The following is a 27,416-nucleotide window of genomic DNA, read 5'->3' as shown; positions in this document are numbered from 1 at the left end:
CATTTGTACATCCCAAATGTAAGTCGGTGTGTAAGAAAGAAGACATTTTGAAAAATATCCTCTAAATCATACACTAGTACGGATACCCACAGATTCAGGGATGTACAAATAACCACTGTTCCTAAACTCCGTATCCTGTGCCCATTTCAGAAATACATAGATTTCCTTGATACCCATTTTTCACACTCCATATTTCGGCATGTGAATTGGTCTTTACTTGGTACACAATGAAAATCCGTTGTACGGTGCAGCTCATTTATTGGCTCTGGGTACCTTTGGTTCTTGGAGAACCTACAAACCCTATATAACCTTCAATCATAAGGGTTTAGCAGACATAATGGTATGTTGCTTTTGTAAATCGCTATTGTGACAAAAAGTTATAGATTAAAATGTTGACAAAAATGGCAGTTTTTTCCTACTCATTTTCAATATCTCTTTGTTGCAACAGTCAGATTCTTTGGGGAAACCTTGAGGGATCTACACAAAGGACACCTTGCTGAATTTAGAATGTTGTCTACTTTTCAGAAATCTATAGCTTCCCTGGATCACCCATTTATTTCACACTGGTTTCCACCACAAACTGTAAGTAGGCTGAGAGCACAAAAAATAGGAAAAATGGCCTGCTTCTTTGAAAAATGCAAAAACTGTGGAAAAAAAGTTTTTTTAAATCAGCTCTGCATGTTCCTTAAAGCTGGGAAGATGGTGACTTAGCATGGCAAACTGTTCGCTGATTCATATATTGAACCTGAAGCACACCCTTATCTTTAGCCTTTAATTTCGTCGCGATTTTCTTCAGTTTAGCGTGCAGCACTCCTGTGCGTCCCATCCCAAAACAGCGCCAATTTATCATGAATCCATGTTGTGGCACGCTGTGTGCGTGTCACGAAGGAGTTGCACAGCAATATACACACAAGTGAACAATATTCATAAATACTCCATAGTTTTGCCAAGTTCTTCCACTTTAATCAAAATGTCATCACTTTTTTAACCATCACGTCAAAGACGAAAAGTTTCTATATTTCATGCATCTAAATGCTCTGAGATTTCCCATCTGGGCCTATTCGCAGGCAAGTGCAGAAACATCATGTTTTACCAGACGAGTAATTTACCCAATGCATTTCGGTCCTCACGACCTTCTTCGGGGTATCTATGATGTTTAAAAATATATATCAATATATTTGTTTCAACTAACAGTTCATATATGAATTGGTTTTACAATGCAACATTTACCCCTACTACCCTTATCCCCCATCAAAAGTACCACGAAACATTTCACCCTAATACCCTTTTCCCCCATAAAATGCTAACCAAAAAACGTGTTGTGCTAAAGGCTTTTACACACGATACTCACTGCCCCATCCTTCAATTTAAAGCTCCCCGTCGAAACTTCCCCAGTTCACATCGCGCATAACTCGATGCACCCTCCTAGTAAACATCATGCTAGAAACCCTTTTAAATCTAAATAATATTAAACTACCTTTTCCCAGGCCGTAACCGCAACACCCTTAAATACACAAGCCAATCCCTTACGTACCTGCTTTAACACGTTGGTTTAAAAAAAGCATAACCTCCTTGTCTCTCTCCAACAAGCCTTCTAAACGTATCCCTCCCAACGCCCTGTGCCCCTCTAGTTTTCTGACTTTAGATGCAGTTCTCATGACCCCAACCCCCACAGAGATATACACAGAATCCTAGGTGGAAGGACATATTTTTAAGCCAGGCAGTGTTCAGACCTTGTTTGATATGGTGCATACCATCCACCCTGAGATAGTGGATAGCAGTAATGTCATTTCTTATCTAAAATGACCCCCCACCCCTTCTTTTGTGTGCTGGCATGTGTTGGGGGGGCATTTAAAAATGCAATTGTTTCAGAAGCCCCCCCACAGGATAAGCCCCTCACAAGTTGCATTACTTTCCCCTTTTAACAACAAACCATAAAATGATTTCAAATGGTAAAGGCAGGGGGGGGGCAAATGCTGTTCCTAACGCAGGCAAGGGGCCGTTTTTGCCCCTTTATAAAGAATGCTGTCTGAGTTGTTTTTATTTTATATGCCCGAAGATGCCCTCGCCCGACTGCTACCCTCCCCAGGATACTCACACCAGGGTTGTGACAAAACTTTTTTTTTGCTCTTAAAGAAACCATGCTTAAATAAGCCCACCCCCTTCTCTATTTAAATTCTAAGCACATCTAAGCACACTGCACCCCAATATTGTCCCGTTCTATAATATCTCTTCCGATCGCATTTCAAGTGCTATTTTTTTTAAATCCCTTTTCGCACATTCAATACATAGAGCCCTCCCGGCCTCTTGAACGCATTGCACTACCACTCAAAAACGTCAAGTGATTTGATTAATTGAAAGCAACTGCACTCTCCGAGAAATCAAAGCCATGCAGACATCTGAACACACTTTTCTGACAGTGTGCTACTGGCCTGAAAGAAATGCAAATGTTCACAACGAGTTAATCTGCAAATCCTTTACATTTGCAGATTAACTCATTTCACACATTTGCATTTCTTTCACAGGCCAGCAACCCACTAGTAGAAAGGTGTCTTTAGCGGACTACGATTCCCCAGCACAGGAGATTCCCGGAATTAACCGTCTGGGAAGTTTTCTTTTATCAAATGAAGAGTGTGACCCCCTTCCCATGCCTCCACGGCGCCCCTGGGGGTCACGCCCCACAGATTGAAGACCACTGCTCTAGCCCGAGGGAGTTCTGGATTTGCCTTTGGTGCTCAGAGAGGCTTCTTGTTACTTTGGGGCAGGTCTCTGGTCCGGGACAAGTTGCAGTCATGCAGTCGCAGGGTGGTTGCCATAGGTGCAGGTTATCGTACCTTTGCTTTGTGCAAGTCCTTAAGTTGCAGACTCTGGTCTCTGCTTTGTCCTTCGCAGCAAGATATTTCAGATCTGAGGTCCTGGTAGCAGGGTGCTCCTTAAATCCTAGCTTCAGAGGCTTTAGGGGTGTGGGTGCAAGTAGCCACTCAAACTACTTGCACCCAGACAGACCAGGATACTGCACATAAGCTGCACTACCTGCGGTGACGGAAGAGCTAAAAATGGTGCTTGATGGTCATTCTTCTTTTGCAGCTTTCGATACGGTCTCACATCTAATCTTATTGCAGAGATTGGAATAGGGAGGGGTCAGCCCTTAATTAGTTTTCATCTTTTCTAATATCAAATCTCTAGACTAAATCTGCAAGTGACCGATTGTAACTTTTCCTTTTCTCCATTGAACGCTATGCTAAAGTTTTGCTGTAGTGAATCGCACCGATTTATTTTTCCTTCTAAAATCCACAACTTCGGTTACACTTATCCAACTGTATTTATTTTGGTGTCTAAATTTATAAACAAAAATGTGCTCTATTTGTATAAATTGGTGTCAGGTTTCTTTCGAGTCAGGTCTATTATTTATCGTCCATGTTGGTACTCTGAAATGCTTAACATGTTCCTCTGGGGGTGGCAGGTCCCTCACGATCCCCTATGCTTCCTCCTAGGGGTATTTGATGGCCTGGACGGCTCTCGAGTCGACAAGCGTTTCTTGGGCACAGTGGTGGCTGTGGCCAAGCGAGATATCGCAGCAGTTTGGTCACAGGCCAAGCCTCCCACTGTACGTACATGGCGCCGAGGGGTGGATTGGTGAGCGGCCCAAGAGGAACCCCTCTTCGAGGCCCGAGGGTGTCCTGAAAAGTTGGAGAAGGTGTGGGGCAAATGGTTAAACATGCTGTTTTGAACTTTATGCTTGTTTTCCACTTGTATTGCTGCTCTTTCTCCTCAGACGAGAAGGCTGATTGAAGGGCCTTATATTTAGCTCAGGCCTCCTGCTGTCTGACGATGGACATTGATGTACCGTGCATTCCTTTGCTGTCCTAATAAGTTTTGTTTCTACAAATGCTAATAAAATTGATAATCAAAAAAACATGTTCCTCTAAGGAAAGCTTGACTGCTCTGTGCCACACTACCAAGACTGAGTTAAGGAGTTATAAGTGTCAATCCAAAGGACCTATCTTTGGGGTATTGTGAGAGTATTGCATAGTGAGGCCTAACCAGCCTCACTACATAATACCTTCCTACATTAGAGTTACAGCTGTCTGATCCAGAAATTGTGTTTTGCAGTATCACTTTTGACGTTGGACCCAAAATTGTTTTTTCCAGATTAAAAAAAAAAAAGTTTAATTAGAACTTTTAATGCCCTGTGGAGACCCCCATTCCAGAGTAAAGCAAAAAAAAAGTTAGGCAAACATTTTTAACATTTAAAAAAGTTTTAATAAGGTCCCAACTATCAAATTAAAAGTTAGTGCACGATATAGGCTGGTCAGAATCTCTGCCTGTCAGTCACCCCGGCTCTGAATATTAGTGATCTAAGAGCGTTGTGCAAAGCTAGGGGCGTTGGAGCTATAGAGCAACAGCCAAAAAGGAGGACTCTGAAATATGTGAAAGAGGAACTAGGGAGGGAGGGCCATTCCTCAGAAGAAGACTCCGAAGAAGGTGAGGATGGTGTCCTAGCCCAAATTGATAATGATGGGGAAGAAGGTGAAGACCACATCTCTCCACCCTTTGCCAGACCCCCTTCACCAGCAGGAAGTGACAGAAGTCCTCTAGCAGACCCCCTACTGGTAAGGTGAAAGGAAGCCTTGAGGACGAGCTTGGTCTCCTCTCACTAGAGGAGAAAAAGATTAAACTTGAGGAAAGAAGGCTAGCCCTTGAAGAAAGAAGGGCCAAGATGGGCTTGAGGCCCAAAGATAATGGTGGCAGCAATGTTCATAGCAAAAAATAAGAAGCCTTTGACCTTTTATCCCCAAAGGTATTGTCCCAAGGTTTAGTGATGGTGATGACATCAACAAATGGTATACAGCCTATGAGAGGGCTTGCAAACTGAGAAGTATAGATCATCAGAACTGGGGCTCTCTATTGTGGGAGTTGTTCTCAGTCAAGGGTAGAGATAGACTTCTGACCCTTGATGAGGATGTGGCTGAGTCCCATCAGCATATGAAGGAGACCCTGACAGAAGGATTTTGACTCACCACAGAAGAGTGCAGAGTGATGTTTAGGGCCAACCATAAATGTCAAAAACAGACGTGGGTGGATTTTGCCGATTCCTCAGTCAAAGCACTAGAAGGCTGGACAAAAAGTGGACACTTATGATTGGCTATATAATATAGCACATTTTGACTATTTGTACCACAAAGGAATTGACCCAGCCATTATCCGTCCTGCATCTCGAGTCCCCCTTTCCTTTGACACTAGAGATTAGTGCACACAGCTCTAAACATTGGGAACTGTACCTCATTCGTGTGGCCCCTGCTGTATCCCTAGCGGACATCATGAACAGAGGGACAGTTTCGCACCCATGGATAAACTGTGGTCCAGTGCAGTATAGAGGTCGCTGGCCCCGTGGACATGCCCCCACAGCGCAGACATTGCAGACAGACGAATCCGCCCTCTCCACATCGGAGAAGCTGGACAAGGTTCTGGCAGCGATAGAGTACTCAAGAGTCACAATGGAAGCCAGGTTTGGCTCACCTGCTAAGACTTAAGCCTTCTCCATGACAACCATCGTAAACTTCTAGACAAGGTATCTGAAGGCGAGAGAGCCGTATCCACCCTGCAGCTTCAGGTAGAGGACAATCAAGCCGCGATTAGAAATCTGCAGAGCCGATTGACAAACCTGGAGAGCGGAGCAGAGGACTTCGAGCAGAGGTCTTCAAACATTTTTACTCTGAGCCCCCCTAAGCAAAATGTTTTGAGGTAGGCCCACCCTCCAAACTTTATGGCAAGGATTGGGAGCGGGAGGGGCATGGCTGAATGCAGCGAGCGGGGCTTATGAGATGATTACAGGAATACTTTTTCTATAGCTTATGAACCGCACTAAATATGAGACTTATAAAACAGCAATTCCATCAAAGAAAAACAGAAATTATCCCAAACAAACTGCTCCCCATAATTGGGGTGTTGAGCCCCTCACACTCTTTGACCCCAATCGAACTACACCTGCTGCACTAATGATAACTGCAGTTCTGAGTAGCAGTTTATCTCCCCTGCATCTTTTACCTCTTCCCCACCATGACGGATCATCACCTCGGTCCTAATGCTTCAAAGGAAAATAAGCTCCGATGCCCCTTTTTTAAAGGTAGACAGTCATAACCGTGATGCAATGGGCCCCTCAAATCCCTGGGCTCCAGTCCTGCTGCATCTGCTTCCTTAATGAAAACCAGCAGTGGCCACTTACACACTTGGCAGCAGTACCAGCATCATTAATGAATGTCCCTAAAAAAATAAAACCCACTTTATTGTGCCCGTCTTTGGGGTATATTACTAAAGAAGCTGTCTCTGGCCATTTGTAAACATAAAAATGAGTCCCCATACAGTGGTCCCTATTCTGGGCTTTCTCTCTGACAAGATCTATGAATCTCGCTCCTTTCTTCTGTCTCCTAAACCATTACTGTGAGGCCCAAGAGATCGAGAGGATTCAGGCTCTGGATCTGAAATGCAACCCTGTGGGCCTTCTACCTGCCACCCCATGGACTCAGCTTTCACAAACAAAAACTGCCCCTGAATGGTTAATACTGACTGAGGTTCCTCTGCCTGAAATAGAAGGGTGTGGTGGTAGTGCAGAAAGTTAAAAAAGAAACCAGCCTTCTTACCAGCCATTAATTGATTGAGTCACTTAAAGCCAGGGCCACTGGAATTAGGAGTTTTCTCAACAGCAGTGATTTCCACATAATTATCAGTTTACTGCATTTGCTACGTAATCTGCAGATTCCCACAAAAAAAACTTGATTCTAGCTCATACGGAACAAAAGTTACTTAATGCGTGACAAAGTGTTTGAAAGCAAAAGAAGGCCCTTTGCAAAGATTGACTGGTAATCTTGTAGTTGGTTCCTGCTGTATTTGGGTGTTAAACTGGTACTAATGAGGTGAAATATTTTCCCTGCCAGCGTTACCTTGAGTTAAAATGAGAAAAGAATTAAGTAATACTAACTACAAAATGTGGCGCATTATGCCGCATAATTTACCTTTTCTTGCAGTATAATTTAGTCAAACCTGCCGCATAATGTGGTCCTCTTCTGCTGAATAATTTCAGTTGTTCTGCTTAAAGCTTCATGGTGGCAAAGATTTATTCTTTTTGAGATGTAATGCAAGGGTGTTATCAGCTGAGATCTGGAACAGTGGAGACTCTTACAAAAATGTCTGCATTAGAAACATGTTTGATTACTGATAACTAAAAAAGTATATTTTGTAAGAAATTGTTTTATCTCAATCACTGCATCATTTTGCAGCAGCCTAGCTTAGCGTATGTAAATACTGTTTTAAAATAATGACTTACATATTCACAGTGGTTTCTGCCACAGGCTGGGATCTCATAGCACTATAAACGGGGCCACTGGAATTATGCGGCATAGTTGACTAAATTCTGCAGCAAGCAAAGATGAATTATGCTGCATAATGCTGCATATTTTGTAATACCATTACTGCATTCGTTTGCAATTTTCACATTTGTTAACACTGTCCTGGCCTTTATTGCCCCTCATATGTATCACATTAACACCCATATATAGCAATAAGCAACAGAAAAGTGACCAGTCAACCTTCAGAAAGGGCCTTCCACTGCGAGGTAACATGTGTTGCTGCATTGTTAGTAACTTTTGAACTGTTTGAGCTAGAAACATTTTTATTTTTTTTAAATCTGAAAATGATGCAGCAGATGATGGATTATGTGGCAAATGCAGGAAATCCATAACTATGCGCTGTGAGTGCAGTGTGAGTGTGAAAGTGAAGGGTGAGAATGAGGAGTGAGTTGTCTGAATGCAGGGTGCATGCCCAGACACTTGAAGTAAATCAGCATGTTATTGACGGTGGTGAGGGTTTCAGATACAAGTTAAACTATTGCTATTATGGCATTAATCAGGAATCAAGGGTGAAACAAATAAATAATGCGATGATCCTGCAACAAACTTCCAGTTTTATGATTAGTATTGTCAGCTCATTATTCTGATGTCGCAGACGGTACAAAAAGAAACAATCACCTAAAGCCGTATTTTCAGCACTTATCTTTGTGTACTTCGAAGAGCAAATATAGATAGAAAGCACTTTTAATTGTGTTCTAAGGCGGCCTGGATGATTCATGACTGATAATTAAAGGAAACAAAGACAGAAAAGTCACAATACAAATGAATACATACTTTTTTTATTTATAACCGTATTTAGTGTAAAGACAAGGTATTTGCAGCTTCTTTAAACAACACATGGCTGGCATTTTTCTATTGGCAACCCTACTTTAAATTCCTTTTCATAAAATGCATTTTTACACTACAGCAGTAATTGTAAAATACAAATGTAAGGAATAGGCAGAGTGGGGGCTCAGGGGGTACTGGAACCAGAAAACTAACTAAGCCTCGGTAACCAATTTATAAAGGTATGTAAATATGCAAATGGTCTTTGAAAAACTCGGCTGTGCCAGAGATAAGACTCCAGACACTGCTAAGCAGAGCCCATAGCAGTGAAAACAGCCTGTAAATGCAGCAAATAAACATTGCCACACTTCCAGACCATCTTCATTTACATGTACTTTCAGAGGCATCTGTGCCCTCCTGGGAACCCGTCCATGCCTTCCCCCCCAGGGGGGCCCGTCCCACAGTTTGAAGACCTCTGACTTAGAGGGACGCTCTCGCAGGAGTTACATTCGTATTGTGGGAGTCCCGGAGGGCACTGAAGAAACAAACTATGTCTTACATAGAGACCTGGTTCAAAACCTTTACAACCAGCCCCTGAACTCACCTCGTTCTAGGTTGTCATTCATGGAAATTAAATGACGTCTCTGCCAGCGGAGTATTGAGTATTCCCTGCTGTTTCCCGTACGACTCAAAATTATCTATGGCAGAACCACTACTTTCTTCACTGACCCTACAGAGGCACAGGACTGGGCTGACCAGGGCACATGTAGGGGGCAGTCCGAAGTCAACATTGGGCTCTAATGTCTCTGGGGGCAAGCAACGGAACAAGAAGCACAGCAAAACTACACTGAAATCCTCATTGCGGAGGTAACTGGACAACTCCCCAGACCTGGAACAAATTATTGCGGACCGTCGGAAGGCCATCCAGGCTGATGCAAGTCTAGGGCCAAGCCTCCTGCCCACAGATGATGACTCTCATATCTTCACTTCTTAAGAAGAGTCTTTGCCTACAGAAGACTCCCGAGCGGATTCACAGACGCCACCCTGGGTGACGCTGCAGACAGCTGACACCCTCATCTGGTCACATTGCAAGAACTTTTGGTAGACAATTACATATGATTGAAATATTTATGCAGCATACACTCGCCGCCACCAACGAACTACAAATCTAAGCACTAAAGGGCTCCTAAGCTACATTACACAGCATGCACATGCAGCAACCCCGTAATCACCTCACATGGACTTTCTCACCTGAAAGTTGCATATCTGAAACACTACTATAGCATGTTGCTCACCACCAGATCATAATCCTATGCACTGAAGGGTTTTTAGACTACTCTGCACAAAGTACACTTGAAGCCTCTCCCCATGATACACTAAAGCACAATCACTATGCTTTGTCTGGGCATACTGCTCGTAGTGGTAGGTCCCCAGTATTGGGATTATTTCCCTCCCCAGTTATTACTGTTGCCCTACACTCCGTCTTCCCACACAACTACTTTGCTATGGCAGGCATAATGCATAGGTCTCTGCAGTGGTGATCGAGGGATGGACTCCCAGTGCACTTAACCCACATCATACATATGCAGACATGGCTCATATCGCTAATTTTTTATCCCTTACCCTAAACATTGGTGGGATGCACTCAGCTAGGAAACAATATGCTATCTACTACATCAAGCGCCAACAGGTACAGATAGCTTTTCTGCAAGAGATGCATATCACAGGAGAAGAGTTGGAATGGTTGCACAAGCGTTGGAGGGGCACCCTATGCGCCACGACTTACTCCACATTCGCCTTAGTGTGGGTTCGCCCTGGATCCCTTTTCAAGAAACTAACAGACTGATAGACAAGAAGGGACTCTATGCCTTCATTGAAGGCCACTTGGATGGCTGACTAGTCCTCCTGGGCAGTGTATATGCACCAAATACTGACCATGAGAAATCCCTCTCTACCCCATTTGCCCATTTCACAACATCATCGTGGGTACTGGGTGGAGACTACAATTGTGTACTTGACTTAGCCTTACACCTAGCCCCCCTCTTGCAGCGCTCCTTTCCCCACACGCACAGACAGAACGCTTCCGAGCCTGGGCGCAACCATGGGAACTCACTGATGCATGGCGACTGCCATCCCACATCCCAACATTCAATCAATCAATTCCACATAACCTGTATGTGCGACTTGACCGTTTTAGTTGTTCTCCTGCTCTAATACCCATTATACAGTATGCTGACTACCTATGGTGGATAGTTTCAGATTATGACGCTCATGTCATTGACCTTCAATGGGCGCCACCCTTACCATCCACACCACTTTGAAGTTACTGTGGGACTGCCTTGAAGACCCGGTGTTCAGGAAGGAACAGTGTACTTGTATCCGATGATATTTTACTGAGAACCAGAACACTGTGTCCATGAGGACACTGGAATGGGACGTCTTTAAGGTGGCTGTTAGAGGAGCCTGTATCCAGCAAATTACTGGGGTACACAGGACACTAGAGAGGAACATAGAGTAGATAGAGCTGAACAGTAAGGCAGCGAAGGTTGACCCTGCATTTGTCCCACAACTGGTAGACTCTAATACCAAGTATGTGGCTCCTCAAGAGTCTACAGCTGTACAATTTTACCGCCTACGCTTCTATGGTCCATCGAGAGGGAGTCAACCCTGGCAGACTTTTAGCATGCCTTATACAACAAGAGTCTGTGACTCTCCCATTACCGAAGTGGTGGATCGTATTGGTTCTATGGTCCACACTCAGTATTCTACACGCCTTCTATGAGTATTACGTTGCCTTATACGAAGCACCCCCGAGCACCTTAATGAACTGAGCAGATGACTTTCTAGGCACCATTAATGTCCCTCACATTTCGATCCCCACAAAACTCTCCTTGGAGGGACATCACGCCAGTAAAGGTTAAGGAGGCAATCTGTGACCTTGCCTGGAACAAAACCCCGGGCCTAGACGGTCTGACCCTAGAGTACAGTCACACCTTTTTGTTCCTCCTGGCGCCACAGCTGATGACAATGTACGCAGCGGCTCTAAAGGAGGGTGAGCTTCCCCACTCACTGCGAAATCCCTCTTGGTTTGTATCCCCAAACCAAACAGATGCTACACAATTGGCTTCCTAACAACTAATCGCAATACTTGGAGCAGAGTATAAAATATTAGGTAAACTAATAGTCGACCCATATACCCAGATCCTCCCTGGCCTGGCCCATTCAGATCAAAATGGCTTGTGCCAAGTCGCAGTACCTCCCAGAATATTTGCAGGATTAGGTGAAAGGATGATTCCAGAGGGCAGCCTGCCTCATACTCGACCTAGAGAAGGCATATGACAACCTGACATGGCATTCTCCATTTGCTGTCCTCACTCAAATGGAGATAGGATTCAAACTCCTGGTCTATACCAAAACACCTATATTCCAACCCAATTCCCTGGGTTTGACTTGGCCGTCTAGTCTCTGCTTCTTTTCCAGTGGGCCGGGGAACGAGACAGGGTTGCCTGCTCTCCCCCATATTGTTTGCGCTTGCCATGGAGCCCCTAACCATCCGAATGCGAGAAGGGGGCCAGGAGTGGGACATCCCACTTGCAGACAGGATACACGTATCCGTCTATGCAGACGTTCTGGTCTTTTATGTGAGGGACATCACAGCCAACCTCACGCCCATACGAGATGTGCTGGCAAAATGTGCCTCTGTTGCCGGGCTCAGAGTCAACTGAGTGAAGTCGACCATTGACCCAATCAATCAAGAGCATGCACTTCAAGATGTATATCTTGGAGATACATGTCTCGCCTGGCGTGCACAGGCAACACCCTACTTAGGGATTTGCCTCTATCACACCTCAATGGATCTCTTCGAGGGGAACCTACGTAAGGCCATGGGGGGCATACGAACCCAAGTGCACTTCTGGCGATCCCTCCCAATGGCTCCCATTTGCAAAATCCCTCTGGCAAAAATGATTTAGCCCGCCTCCTTTATTACTTAACAAACCTCCTGATTAAATCACCTCACTCATTCAAGGTACCTGAAATACTTCTATCTTTCCTCATCTAGGGATCAGGCCGCAGACGAGTGACTCTAACCAAACTACAACTAACATAACATAACATGTCTATTTGTAAAGGGCATGTTAACCCCCAAAGGGGCATCTTGGTGCTGAATAACAGATGTTTATTGTTACCCAACTCAATGGGACTCATTTTATCGACCTCAGAAAGGATGAAAGTCCGAGTGGACCCGCCGGGAATTTAACCTGTGACCATGAGGTCGAACACAGGCCCCTTCAGTGGATGTATGTCCACTAAACCACCAGACCCCGCTACCGGTGGACTGACGAAGCCTGGGGGCTAGGTCCTTCCAGGCCTATTTTTTGGCACCACAGGCCCAATTGTTGTACCGCTGGGCAGCAAGGTGCAACCTAGCCGAGACTGGCTCGGAGATCGAGGCCATGCTGGGGCCCTCACTCTGGCACCTACTTCCCCCAGGGACACCACCCTCTTCCTCCGAGCCCCTGCAGGTGGCAGTGGCGAGGACTTGCAAGACTAAGCTACATCACCTCTCCCAGGAGACTTCCCTCTATGCCCCAAATCTGCCCCTGATAGGCCTGCTGCGCGACAATGGTTATTAAACTGCAGGGGAGCTATGGATTTTTAGACAGCTCAATCGTTGCCTGAGGTAGGCGACCTCTTCAAGTAGGGCCAACCTCTCACCTTCAATCAGCTGACCGAGGACAGAGGCCCGGGCGGGGCAATTTCTCCTACATAGGCAACTCAGCCACACTTGCCACACTCTATGGGATCTTACACGGGTAGAGCCTATGACACACCCGGTGATCCAGACCATATTGACTATGGGACCTGGATGCCACTTCATCACCTTGTTGTACAAGGCCATACGCAAATTGATGGCTGCCCCCCTGACCGCACTTCTCCAAAAATGGGAGGACGAGTTAGGTATTTTACTTCATGACAAGAAGTGGGACAGAGCACTTGAGTTCCCAAAGAAAGTGTCCCGCATCTCACGGTTCAAGAATATACCATTTTTCAGATTGTACAGGGCATACCTAACCCAGCGCAGTTGCACTGTTACTTCCCAGAGACCTAATTTAGGTGATCACGCTGCCGTACCCCAGACGCGACCCTCATGCATATGTTATGGTAATGCCCAACCCTTCAAGACTATTGCCACACCATACATACCATGCTACAAGAAGTCACAGAACTCAAAGACATACACACCTGGGAGGCATGCTCCTTAGGCATACTCAAATCCCAAAAAAAACACATAGTATGGACACGTTATGCGGCCCTGGTTCTGCTCCTTGCTAAACGCACAATCACGCTGCACTGGGATTCTCCCCAGCCCCTCCTGTAGAAGTGTGGAGGGGTCGATGCGCAAATGAGGGGAGGATGCACTTAAAATACCAGGGGATTCGTCAGCTATCATGTTCCCACAATGGGCAACCAAGCCCAAACACTTCTGCCAAGGAAATGATGACTTACCCTCATGAACACACCAATCCATCCCCATCAAGGCGGGGCCCTCCCCCAAGTGGGATTTCATTGCATGGTGGTCACACATCAGAAGCTCCACCACGCTCCCCTGAGCCAAGAACCATCCATCTTGTAGGAGCGGTTACATTTAATCCTACCCACCAATCCCCCTCCCCCCCCCCCCAACTCTGTTTTACCACAGTTCACTCCAAGTTATGATCAGGCAGCAATTATCCCCCCAAAAAGTTGCACATGCTGTGTGAAAGCTCTACTAGCTATGTATACATCTTGAGAGTGCATACAGGGAAGGACTCGATTAGGATCCAAAATCCACAGCTACCAAATTAGAAAAAAAGGGTCCGTTTTCAGGGAAAAATGTGATGCGTCCATGTTGTGTTTTGGCCCATTTCCTGTTGCGGGCACGAGCCCTACCCACGCAAGTGAGGTACTATTTTTATCCAAAGACATGTGGGAGCACAGAATAGTAGAACATTTATTAGTACGAAGTGCATTTTTCTGCATTTGTACATCCCAAATGTAAGTCGGTGTGTAAGAAAGAAGACATTTTGAAAAATATCCTCTAAATCATACACTAGTACGGATACCCACAGATTCAGGGATGTACAAATAACCACTGTTCCTAAACTCCGTATCCTGTGCCCATTTCAGAAATACATAGATTTCCTTGATACCCATTTTTCACACTCCATATTTCGGCATGTGAATTGGTCTATACTTGGTACACAATGAAAATCCGTTGTACGGTGCAGCTCATTTATTGGCTCTGGGTACCTTTGGTTCTTGGAGAACCTACAAACCCTATATAACCTTCAATCATAAGGGTTTAGCAGACATAATGGTATGTTGCTTTTGTAAATCGCTATTGTGACAAAAAGTTATAGATTAAAATGTTGACAAAAATGGCAGTTTTTTCCTACTCATTTTCAATATCTCTTTGTTGCAACAGTCAGATTCTTTGGGGAAACCTTGAGGGATCTACACAAAGGACACCTTGCTGAATTTAGAATGTTGTCTACTTTTCAGAAATCTATAGCTTCCCTGGATCACCCATTTATTTCACACTGGTTTCCACCACAAACTGTAAGTAGGCTGAGAGCACAAAAAATAGGAAAAATGGCCTGCTTCTTTGAAAAATGCAAAAACTGTGGAAAAAAAGTTTTTTTAAATCAGCTCTGCATGTTCCTTAAAGCTGGGAAGATGGTGACTTAGCATGGCAAACTGTTCGCTGATTCATATATTGAACCTGAAGCACACCCTTATCTTTAGCCTTTAATTTCGTCGCGATTTTCTTCAGTTTAGCGTGCAGCACTCCTGTGCGTCCCATCCCAAAACAGCGCCAATTTATCATGAATCCATGTTGTGGCACGCTGTGTGCGTGTCACGAAGGAGTTGCACAGCAATATACACACAAGTGAACAATATTCATAAATACTCCATAGTTTTGCCAAGTTCTTCCACTTTAATCAAAATGTCATCACTTTTTTAACCATCACGTCAAAGACGAAAAGTTTCTATATTTCATGCATCTAAATGCTCTGAGATTTCCCATCTGGGCCTATTCGCAGGCAAGTGCAGAAACATCATGCTTTACCAGACGAGTAATTTACCCAATGCATTTCGGTCCACACGACCTTCGGGGGTATCGATGATGTTTAAAAATATATATCAATATATTTGTTTCAACTAACAGTTCATATATGAATTGGTTTTACAATGCAACATTTACCCCTACTACCCTTATCCCCCATCAAACGTACCATGAAACATTTCACCCTAATACCCTTTTCCCTCATAAAATGCTAACAAAAAAACATGTTGTGCTAAAGGCTTTACACACGATATTCACTGCCCCATACTTCAATTTAAAGCTCCCCGTCGAAACTTCCCCAGTTCACATCGCGCATAACTCGATGCACCCTCCTAGTAAACATCATGCTAGAAACCCTTTTATATCTAAATAATATTAAACTACCTTTTCCCAGACCATAACCGCAACACCCTTAAATACACAAGCCAATCCCTTACGTACCTGCTTTTGACACGTTGGTTTAAAAAACGCATAACCTCCTTGTCTCTCTACAACAAGCCTTCTAAACGTATCCCTCCCAACGTGACTATTTAAACTAACTTACACCCGCCCGCCTCACTCACTTATTAACATAAAATTCCTAAATAAACAGTGTTGGCCAAACGCAATTCAAATGCATGATACAAATAAATATGTGTGGATACGTTTAGAAGGCTTGTTGGAGAGAGACAAGGAGGTTATGCGTTTTTGAAACCAACGTGTCAAAAGCAGGTACGTAAGGGATTAGCTTGTGTATTTAAGGGTGTTGCGGCTTCGGCCTGGGAAAAGGTAGTTTATTATTATTTAGATTTAAAAGGGTTGCTAGCGCGATGTTTACTAGGAGGGCGCATCGAGTTACGCGCGATGTGAACTGGGGAAGTTTCAACAGGGAGCTTTAAATTGAAGCGTGGGGCAGTGAATATCGGGTGTAAAAGCCTTTAGCACAACACCTTTTTTGTTAGCATTTTATGGGGGAAAAGGGTATTAGGGTGAAATGTTTTTTGGTACTTTTGATGGGGGATAAGGGTAGTAGGAGTAAATGTTGCATTGTAAAACCAATTTGTATATGAACTGTTAGTTGAAACAAATATATTGATATACATTTGTAAACATCATCGATACCCCCGAAGGTCGTGAGGACCGAAATGCATTGGGTAAATTACACGTCTGGTAAATCATGAAGTTTCTGCACTTGCCTGCAAATAGGCCCGGATGGGCAATCTCAAAGTATTAAGATGCATGAAATATAGAAACTTTTCGCCTTTGACGTGATGGTTAAAAAAGTGATGACATTTTGAATAAAGTGGAAGAACTTGGCAAAACTATGGAGTATTCGTGAATATTGTTCACTTGTGTGCATATTGCTGTGCAACTCCTTTGTGACATGCACACAGCGTGCCACAACATGGATTCATGGAAACTGTTCGCTGATGCCATTTTGAAGGGGGAAAAAACACACTTTTACACGGAAGTCTATTTTCCTGTACTTCCCAAATAACTAAAAAGTATGCTAGATTTTGCCTATTTTCTCAGTCCCTCCAGTGGAATCCACAAACCCTAGGTCCCTTTAAAATTCCCAGGATGTTGGAAAAAAAGGATGCAATGAGGATACCTTGTGTGGAAAAACCGTTATGAAGCCCTAAGCGCAAACTACACCAAATAGCCAAAAGAGGGCCCAGCATAGGGGAAGTCCAGCAACTAAAGGAAATTACATTATAGCAAACAGCATACGGCTCAATGCCTTGTAAATATAAGACACAGAGAAATATGCATGATGCAGGCCTGCTGGTAGTCCCCATGGTGTATGCTTGTACAGAGTTCTTATGTGAAGAAATCTCTTGTAACAGCTGTCTAGCTCCACAGCGTCACTGGACAGAGCCTTAGACCCGCTCTCACAGCCGTTGAAACAAAGGACAAGAAAATGACCTTCACGGGTCTGCGGCTCTCTGCAGCATGCAGCGCCCTTCTTTTCAACAATCACTAAGGCCAAACAGATGAGGACAAGGAGAATAGGATAGAAAGAAGAGGTTAGAGTGACTAAAACCCACGGTGGAAAAGCAAGCTGGCGGTGGTGCCTCATGGGGAGAAAACATACTCCTACCATATACGGGGAAATCAAGCCACGTTTACATTCCCTTTGTAACATACAGCCAGTGCTTTAAGTGGGAATGAAAAAACTGGGGGGTCTATCAAAGGGGCGTGGCCAATGCAATTAAGGGCGTGGCTTAAAAACAAGTAAGCTAAAAATCTGTGTTTAGCATGGTTTGCCGCCCGACTTGTATTTTGCTGTTTCTGTCATTGCATCCAGATATATGATACTACAAGTAACATCATACCTAAAACAAGTCAGGACTAATAGGTTTGCCAATGGTTGTTAGTTTCATAAGATAAATAAGCAACAACCATGGCCTGTATATATATTATTGAAAAAGCTTCCACTTAAAGCCCTGGTGACACCACGACAATGTTGCTACTCCTGAGTTTCAAAAAGAGAAGGGAAACCTAGAGAGAAAATGACTCTTTAAAGGATTTCCCTTACCCACAACACTCACCTGGCATGACGTCATGCCGTAACTTCTCCACTAGTGAGAAGTGAGCAGTGTGAGCACACGCACATCGAAGTGCTGTCACTGCAGTCCGGGAAAAAACGGACCGCCTGTGCCAGGACACAAAACGGAGCCCGATAGAGACCCGTTTCGAGGCCCCCTCTAAAAAACTGCCGGTCCTGAGCACTGGTGAGACCCGGCCCACTTAAAGCCCTACATACAGAACAACCAAGAGGCTCTATCAGGTGTGAGCAGCGCGGGCTTTAGGGCAGTGCGAGCGGTACCACTGCACTAGGCACCAAGGTCAGAGGGTGCGATTTGTGCCCTGAATTCGATACTGGCCGCATCACCCAAAAGCCTGCACTGTGAGCACTGTTGTCCCTCTTTCATTTCCACGACGTTGATGTTTGTTGAAATAAAAGTAAGACAACGGTGCTAACACGTTCACGCAGAGTAGGTGACACAGTCTTGTGACCGGCCTGTGCGCTGATTGCTTATGGGGCATGCCAAGGTAGGCACAGAAAAGCTCTTCCTCACGTTCTTCCTTTTGACGATTTGATTTCTACATTTTGGTGGCATGGAAATGCGACCTTCGCTTTAGGCACCATATTGAAGCTAGGCCTGGGCGGTAAATTCCGTTCCGTTCGCGGAATTTGCGGAATTTGGGTAATTTCGCGTTCCGCGGAGAACGCGAAATTGCCCAAAAATCTGCGTTCCGTGACTTCGCGAAATTTTTTGCTTGTTCGCGTCCTCAATATGCGTGTTCGCGAGATGTTTCACCCCGAGCACGCAAACAGCGATCGCGAACAGGAAAAAAGTATCGCGAACAAGCAATTCCGCGTGTTCGCGGAATTTCTGCGTGTTCGCGGAGATTTTTTACCGTTTCGCGGAGATTTGCGTAACGCGATTACGCAAATTCCGCCCACCCCTAATTGAAGCTCAGACTGACTCATCAGCAGCAAGTAAAGATAATAAATACGGAAAGTCCTTAAATTATTTCAGCGGATTATACATATTATTCTATTGAAGTATTATGTCCAGGCATTTGCAGAATCTTTAAAGGTGAATACATGGCTAATATTTTCCTCTGGGAAAGGTGGCACCCTAGTTCTCGTTTCTTTTTATGACTTAGTAAAGTGAACTGAACACAGGTGCAGTGGCGCGAGGTCCCAGAAGCCTGAGACGCCCACTGAACCATTATGTCTGTATAGTATAATTCATATGACAGTCATGGGGCCCATCTCCTCCTTTGCAGTAGGACCCATGACACATTGAATTCACTACTGATTTAACAGGGATTTGAATAAGTTTTCCACACAAAAGCCATAACAGGGCATCATTAAGTGGAAGAAAGCTGAACTGCACAAACTGTAGCCCATTTGTCTGGTGAGCATTGAGTTGCATTCATATTGCGCTTGCTATCACTGACAAGGAGTTGAATAATGTATGCCTCTGCGGGGACCCTGCTTTAATGCAAAAACCCATTTTTTTAACCATGGAAGGAGAATCAGCATTACAGTACAGGTCTCCAGGAAAGAGGTAGAGAAAAGGAGTAAAGTATTAGGTTGGCTGACTTTGAGAAGTTGTTGAAGTGCATAAACAGAAGTATGGGAACTATCCCTCAACTTGCGTGCAGTGATAATGCAGTCAGTGATCGTTGGGAAGGGTCAATGGTATAGATGGTGAAGTTCGACGTGGGTTGTGAGCTGCTTGTTGATGGCCTTCTCAGTCACTTTGGCTGGGTAGGAGAGCAGGGAGATGGGTTCGAAGTTGCTCAGTTGATTCGAGTTGGCTGTGGGCTTCTTGAGGAGGGTGTATTTCTGCAAGTTTCCATTCATCAGGGAAAGTTGCGGGCGTGATTGAGGTGGTGTTGATGTGGGTCAGAATGATGCCGATTGGTGATGTTCCCAGGTAATTGATATAATGGGCATATGGGTCTGTTCTGGCCCCTGAGTGGATGGTCCACATGCATGATTGTGTACATTAAAAAACACACTCCAGAACTCAGCTGCAAGCTCCTTTACATTACCTCTCAATGAGAATAACTGTCACCATGAGGCTTCAAGTGACTCCAAGCATCCCTTAGATTCACTGGTAAACCAATTGCACACATTTACATTTCATTAGGTAGCAGGAACCTTGGTGAGAAGGCTTGTTTTTGCTTAAGCTCTCTGGCAGAGACCCTCATCATTTCAGTTGGAGCCATTTCAAGGTCCGCATCAAGGGAGATGAGTTTGTTAACATAAAATAGGGGACTGCTTTTGTAAAACTGAAAACAAAATTAATTTCCCAAAATGAACACAGTTAGTACATGTTATAATAATAGAAACAAGATATGTGTATTATTTTAGGCTATAAAATAAATTTAACTGACAGTGTGTTAATATCTGTTCATGTATATTCCTAATTTCCATTTATATGGTATTGGAGCATACCCTTTATATACTCTTAAAGTGTACTATATATCTTTAATATGTGGCTGAGAAACCATACAACTCAACATACATTTTTATTTTACTGGGGGCGCCAACAACGATTGTCGCACAGGGCGCCACCAATGCTAAAGCAGGCCCTGGGTGCGAGTTGAAAGTCTAGTCCTCTATTTTTAGCCCCATTTACACTGCATTCCAGTTCTGGCAGTTTTGATTGGTCCACTGTCAAACTGGACTATAAGTAGCACAATGTACAGTGGCATGGTCTAGAATGAGGTGGCTGGTATAACATAGCACACAAGACTGCATCTGGAATGCTGGTAGGATATTTTGCAAAGATGTTACTAACATACCCTAATGCATGGGTACATGAGGCACTGAAGGGGACAACCAGAGACACAAATGCAGAGGATATACAGAGAGATATTCATTATTCCACCTTGCTGATCCATTCTAAAATGACATGTCAAGAGCTCCGCTATGTTTGTTTAGCTTCCCACACTGAACTATTAACTTCTGGCATAGCATTGGGTCATCGTATCTACAGGAGGGCAATCCTCCTCACAAACCATTCTTCACACACAGACAGTCGTAGTTTGGGGCCGTCCAGAAAGTATGGGGTCACATCTAAAATGCATTTGTATTTGATTACTTGGAAGAGACTATGCCTTGCTTTAACATAGGTGCCCTGTGACTCTATGTAGCGTACGGGCACAACTTATGCCATGTAGTGGGCAGAAGTCAGGCCTGCCCTTCCAGCCTTCTATGGTATTCTTGAAATACAGTTCGCTGGAGAGAGCTACATACCATCTCATCTGAATCCAGTTAAGGGCCTTATGCACCTCAGCTGCATTACCATATAATAAGATGCACAACTGTTGCAGCTTAGCTACAATGGCCCCAAATTGAAACGAGATACCATGTTAACACTGAAAAGGCCCAGACCTCCACTTCTAGTACTAGTTCCGTGTTGGATTTGAGTTTTGTTAAATGTTTAGCACCATAATTGCTGTGGGGTGGCATCAGTGGAAGAAGAGCACCTCCATCAGGCTTGAATGCTAAACTCCACCCATATCCGTGAGGAGGGCAGCAAATTAATTATCCCTTTGGATCTTATACTTCTGAGGCTCTGGTGCCTGCCACCACCCGTCCGGTAACACATTCTCCTACCTGGGAACCAAATTATAATGAAAGCGGTTGATCTTCCCCGTCGACAGTGTTCTCAGTGAAACAGGCTGGCCAAAGTACACGTGTATGCTGCCGAAATTTTCACGGAGGATTTTTCTAGCCTTCAGTAGCCCCTACAAGGAGCAGGAAAAATAGCAGTCAAAACGCAAAACAATCACACACAAAATAACCATACATAGGTCTAAAACAGAGAGACATTAACATACAGACGTGGTTTCCTTTGGCTTTGGCACACCCAGGAGCTCGTGTGCATAGAGGGATTCTTCCAATATCCTCTCGTAACTGATGCTGATTGGCACAAGGTAAGTGTCGAATACTTCTCCCTTAAAAAATGGTTCCATTATAACATTCAGAAGCCCTGGTAACAAAAACAGACACAGGTGTGTTTAAGGTCTAAAGTGGGCAATTTTTAAAAACATCAGGTTTTTCACCACCGAAACAAATCTTTAGAACATTCCAGCGAAGCCCCAAGTGAACTTCTAAATCGGATCCTAGTCATCACTTTAGGTACCGAAATACAGTAACAATGACAAATGTCATATGACTAACTGACAGACTGTTAGTGTTGAAGGGTTAAATCTGGGCTGCGAGAACCACCGAACACCAATAATTTCCTCACTGTGGAAATCAGGATATTCCTAATAGTAGTATTTTAGTGTTAGAGTGTTCTACTTGTAATTGTGTAGTTCGGTAGAAATATGGTTGCAGATGTACTTTTGTAGGGTAACATTTGAAGTGTAAGCGCTTAAGTTGTGTCACTGTAGCTGTTAAATTATGGTTGCAGTTTTTCAGTTCTTAGATGTAATGCTATATCGCTCAAGTATTACTGTTGCAGTCTTTTCGTTGAGGGGTTACAATTCAGAGGAGCTGCTTTGTATCTATTTGGTTACAGCAATGTAGTGTTTTTGTGAATTTAGTGTGGTAGAGCTGCAGTGGCAGTGCCTTCTGCACTCGGAAGAGAATGTAGGAGAACCAGAGCCTCAAAGACAACGAAATCTCCTATGGATCAAAGCCTTACTCTTAACTCTTTAGTGATACAGAGGATTGCGGAAGAGTACATAAGAGCACATAACATTACAAAGCAATAGGTAGTCCATTTCCCTATGCAGGAGCCAAAGGAAGCCTTAAACAGTTGTTGACATATATACTACAGTGACAAGCGTAAGTTTCAGTTTATTACCACTTGCTTACTTATGCCTACTACCACTCCTGGGGCATAGACCATCAAACAGGACCCTCTAGCCATCTCTGTCCTGAGCTTTTCTTTCACTCTCTCTCCAAGTGTAACCCGTTCCCTTGCAGTCAACCTCGAGGTTTTGGCTCAGGTGTTTATTGGCCTTCCTATTTTCCTTTTCCCTTGAGAGTTCCAGTTCAAGGCTAGCCTGGTGAGGTTTGGTGCAGGCTTGCAGAGGGTGTGACCTCCACCCCAGCATCTTTTCATGATTTCTTCATGAGTAGGGAGTTGGAAAGTCCGCTGCGATAGGTCATTGTTGCTGATGGTGTTTAGCCAGCAGATTTTTTAAAATAATCCTCAGACAGGTGTTGAAGAAGGTCTGGACTTTGTTGGTGGTCACTGTAGTCCTTTAAGTTTCTGCTTCATACAGAAGGACCAATTTTGCGTTGGTGTTAAAAAGCCTGATCTTGGTTTGAAGTGTTAGGTATTTGGAGTTCCTGATCTTCTTTAGCTGAATGAAGGCAATGGTTGCTTTGCAAATTCTTGCCTTGACATCAATATCCGTACTGCCCTGCTTGCCTATGACACTACTCAGGTAGGTGAAGGTCCCAACTTCTTCCAGTGAATCACCAGCAAGAATGACTGCAGTTGTTCCAGCGATGTTAGCCTTCAAGATCTTGGTTTTGCCCCTGATGATGTTCAGGCCAAGTTGTGCTAATGTGATTTTCACATTGCCTGTCTTATCTTGCACTGCAGATGAGTATAGGAGAGTAGGGCAGGTCATCTGAAAAATCCAAGTTGTCAAGCTGCATCCAAGGTGTCCACTGGATCCCATTTCTTCTCCATGCTGTGGATGTCTTCATGATCCAGTCTATGGCCAGTGGGAAGAGAAAATGCGAGAGCACATAACCCTGATCCATTCCATTGACTGCTCAATGATGATGTGCAGTGTTGCAATCTGTTCTGTGCAGGATCCATCTTTGCAGAACCAGCTTGCTGGTCTCTCAACTGAGCGTCAACTTGTTCCTTCATTCTGTTTAGGAGGACTCAGTTGAACACTTTGCCTGGTGTTGACAGAAGAGTTATCGCTCTATGGTTTGTGCAGTTACTTAAGTCCCCTTTCTTGAGGAACTTGATGAGATATTCTTCCTTCCGGTTTAATGGCAACTTTCCTCTTCCCAGATCTTTCCAAACACGTGGCAGAGTATGCTACTGATGTTTCAATGTCTGCCTTCAGTGCCTCCACAGGAAGGTTGTCAGGCCCTGCTGCCTTCCTATTTCTCAGATGTTTGATGGCTTGCCATTTTTTTTCTTTGGTTGTTTTGCTGAAGTCAATTTGCAAGTCCTTATCAGCTGGCTCTATGTTTGGTTGAGACTGCGGCACAGTCTAGTTCAGCAGTTCTTCAAAGTACTCCACCCATCTTTGTTGTTGGTCTTCGTTACTCATGATTGTATTCCCTGCTTTGTCTTTAACAGATCTTTCTGCCTTGCTGTATCTGCCAGAGAGTGCCCTAGTTATGTTGTAGCGTTCTTTCATGTTTCCATGGCTTGCTGCTTCCAGGGCTTCTGAGGTACGGCCACCGATGAATCTTCGCTTTTCTGCTCTTAAGCTTCCTTTTCGGTTTTGGTATATTCACATTGAACTTTCACATTTTCTCCTTTTGTTCGGCTGTTGACTGCAGTTTTCTTTTCCTTTCTCTTTTGGATTTTGCAGAGAGCCTCAGTGGAGATTAATTCTTTATGCTGGTGTTTCTTGGGACCCAGTACCTCCTGGCAGGTAAAAGTCACTGTTTCTTTGGTCTTCTCCCGCTGACTTTCTACTGGGTCTCTGACATCCTCTAGTTGTTGCAGGACTTTCTTCAGCTTTAGCCTGGCCACTACAAGGTGATTGTCTGACATCAGGTCCCCACCTCTCATCACTCTCACACCCTGTGGGTCCTCCCGAACTTCTCGCAATGCAGACAGGGTCAATCTGATTCTCTGTTGAATGGTCTGGTAATAACCACGTTGCCTTGTGTATTCTTTTGTGTTGAAATACACTACCGCCTAACACCAGACTGTTCAGGTCACAGAGATCTGTGAGCCTTTCTCAATTCTCGTTCATGTGGCCAAGGCAATGGTTTCCCAGGACTTCTTCGTGCCCACCATGGCCAGTCCCAAGCCCAGCTGTGAAAAGAGGAGGGTTATGTGTAGGGCCAGCTACCCACCATGTAAAATAATCCAAGCTACAGAAATGTCAACCAAAAGACATACCGGCCTCAAGAGAGAGGAACCTCCTTCACGGAAGGCTATGACGCCTTGTGGTGATAGCCAGAGATCCCTGGAAGCCACAAAGCCAACCCACCTGATTTTGACCACGACTATCACCATTGAAACATGGAATGTAAGGACCATGTACGAGACAGGTTAGACAGCCCAAGTGACAGCAGAGAATAAAAAATACAACCTTGCCCTGCTTGGCATCGGCGAGACCCGATGGACACAGTCCAGGCAGAAAAGACTGTCTCTAGGAGGAATGCTGCTATATTTATGACACAAGGAAGAGACAATTCCACATACTCAGAGTAGCACTAATGCAAACACCAGAAGCGAACAGAGCTCTGATTGGATGGGAAGCCCGAGGTCCCAGAATCATAACAGTGACCTTCTTCACAAAGAAAAAGAAGATCAACATGAATTATCAAGTACTATGCCCTACAAATGGCAACAAAGAAGAGGAAAAAAGAACAGTTCTACAACAGACTAGAGTCCATCCTAGAGACATGCCTTGTGACAGATATGACAATATTGATGGAGGACCTCACTGCCAAGTTTTGAAGCGACAACACTGGGTATAAGTTTATTACCAAGGTAGAGTGAAATCGCCATAAGAAACACTGTATACTGCCCTATAGATGGCATGAAACAACTGCTCTGCACACGGACGCAATTCTCTCAATAATCACAAGACCGCTACACTGCAATAGCATTTTACACAAGTCCACAAATTTGAATCCCTTGCATTTTAGTTTCGGTTACATACCTTTTTAAAACAAATGCAATGGGTCAGATTGGGCATCATGACCCACTCAAGACATCACCTCTAAAGAGTTAAGACCAAGCTCCACACTCAACAACTGAAATGAACAGAATATTTGACAATGGGCGTCTGCACATACAATACAAATTCACTGAAAAAATGCAGTAAAGGTACATTTAGCTTTGATATTAAAACATTAACATATGATTTTAAAAAACCTAGCAAATTTGCTGAGGAAAACAGCTAAAGCAAAGTTACGGTTAGAAACCCTAAAAAACGTGATCAATTTGGCTTTTTAATGTTAAACAAAAACTCCTCACACCCACCTTGAAAACCTTAACTCTCCAACTACATTTATTGCTCACAACTTTCAGCGCTCCATCCATCTCCTTGTGTTTGCTTTGTGTCTGCTCAAAACCATACACATGATGTCAAAGATGCCATCAGTAGCATTACTTATACCATCACGTATCACCTTAGCACTGACATTTTGGATTACATCAGTATGAAAAGAGCATCATTATTTTTCATTCATTCATTTCAAACGTTGCTTTCAAGTAAGGGTGTACATTTCTGTTATTTAGTCGGATAAAGAAACCGATTTCTTTAACACTGCATTTGCTCAGTGTCTTATGGTTTTCGCAGACCAAAATCAAAATGTCCCGCCCCACAGTCTGTGGCATTTTGCCAGGGTGGGACTTTCTGGTTTGGGTCTGCAAATTCAAAGGAGCCCCCAATAGGGTAAACAAACTTTGGTTGGTTTGTGGACTACGATCCTGCATCAGCAAACCACCGAGTCCCCTCAGGTTCCTGAACTTGTTCCTACATGCAAGGGGGCGCAAATTGGGTCCAGATGCTTTGTCTGACCCACACTGCGGGTCTGTGAACCTCAGACCCAGCTCCAGGACCTGCAAACCCGCACTAGAGTTTAAATAAAAAAAATTAATTTCAGGTGGTGTGCCTCAACCTCCTCACACATGTCCCCTGGGGGGGCCTTTTGTTTCAGGCTGCATGGACCGTGCCCTATGTCTTGCAATGGCAGACACAACAGAAATTTCCAGGTCAAAGCCAGCCAATCGGAATGTGTTCAGGGTCGGTGGATACTAGTTTGGGTCTCCGGGCGCAACGTGGACACCAGGAAAAAAGCTCTATTAAAAAGCAGCATTTAGTTTTGGGCCTGTGGCTAGTGTGCCGACCTGGGTTGATGGACTGTTCATGAACTAAGTGTCAATATATATCTACAGTTTAAATCTTTCGTATTACACCCAACACTTTTTTGATTAAAAATTGAAAACTTTTTATTTTTTTATTTTGCCACCGCTTAACCAGGTCTGCAAAATCTTGACATGCTAAAAAGTAGTCGCATTTGCTATTGACTGGAAAGTTATATGCTGATTTGTCAAACAGTGTCAAAGTTATAAACAAACCCCAAATCATCTTTTCAATGTAAATCAGTAATAACCATAACTACGCTGTCACCAACTGTGTAAAAATATGTGTGCGTGTGTATATATATTAAAAAAAAATGTTTTACCTACTGGCAGTCGCCAGTAGGTAGTTATAGTTAGGACCTAGTTTCCATAGGAAAAGCGTTTTTTGTTTTCCCAATAACTTTGGCGCCGGTTGACGAATCTTCGCGAAATTTTCAAAACTCGTGGGGTGTTCTGGTCAGCTCCTATCTGGAAAGTTTCGGGGGGATTCAGCAAGCGGGGGCCGAGAAAAAAGGGGGGTCCCAAGACGTGTTTTCTCCATGTTAATTGCCATAGGAAACTTTAGACTCGGCTACAGCCCGAACTGCT

General features: G+C 44.1%; 1 protein-coding gene across 4 annotated transcripts in view; it reads right to left on the bottom strand.

The window, feature by feature from the left end:
* The window catches only part of GNPAT (glyceronephosphate O-acyltransferase), a 654,210-nt gene that overhangs the window by 309,298 nt on the left and 317,496 nt on the right, over window positions 1–27,416 (bottom strand). For all 4 annotated transcript variants that reach the window (XM_085612021.1, XM_085612024.1, XM_085612023.1 and 1 more), the window contains exons 7-8: window positions 21,631–21,782; window positions 21,407–21,537 (exon numbers count right to left, since the gene is read on the bottom strand). In XM_085612021.1, the coding sequence (XP_085468147.1) occupies window positions 21,407–21,537; window positions 21,631–21,782 (283 nt within the window). The remainder of the gene's footprint in view (window positions 1–21,406; window positions 21,538–21,630; window positions 21,783–27,416) is intronic.

Source organism: Triturus cristatus, chromosome 6 (genome assembly GCF_964204655.1).
Source record: "Triturus cristatus chromosome 6, aTriCri1.1, whole genome shotgun sequence".
Classification (NCBI taxonomy): Eukaryota; Metazoa; Chordata; class Amphibia; order Caudata; family Salamandridae; genus Triturus; species Triturus cristatus.
The sequence above is the reverse complement of the archived record's forward strand: the minus strand, read 5'-3'. Positions and strand labels throughout refer to the sequence as shown.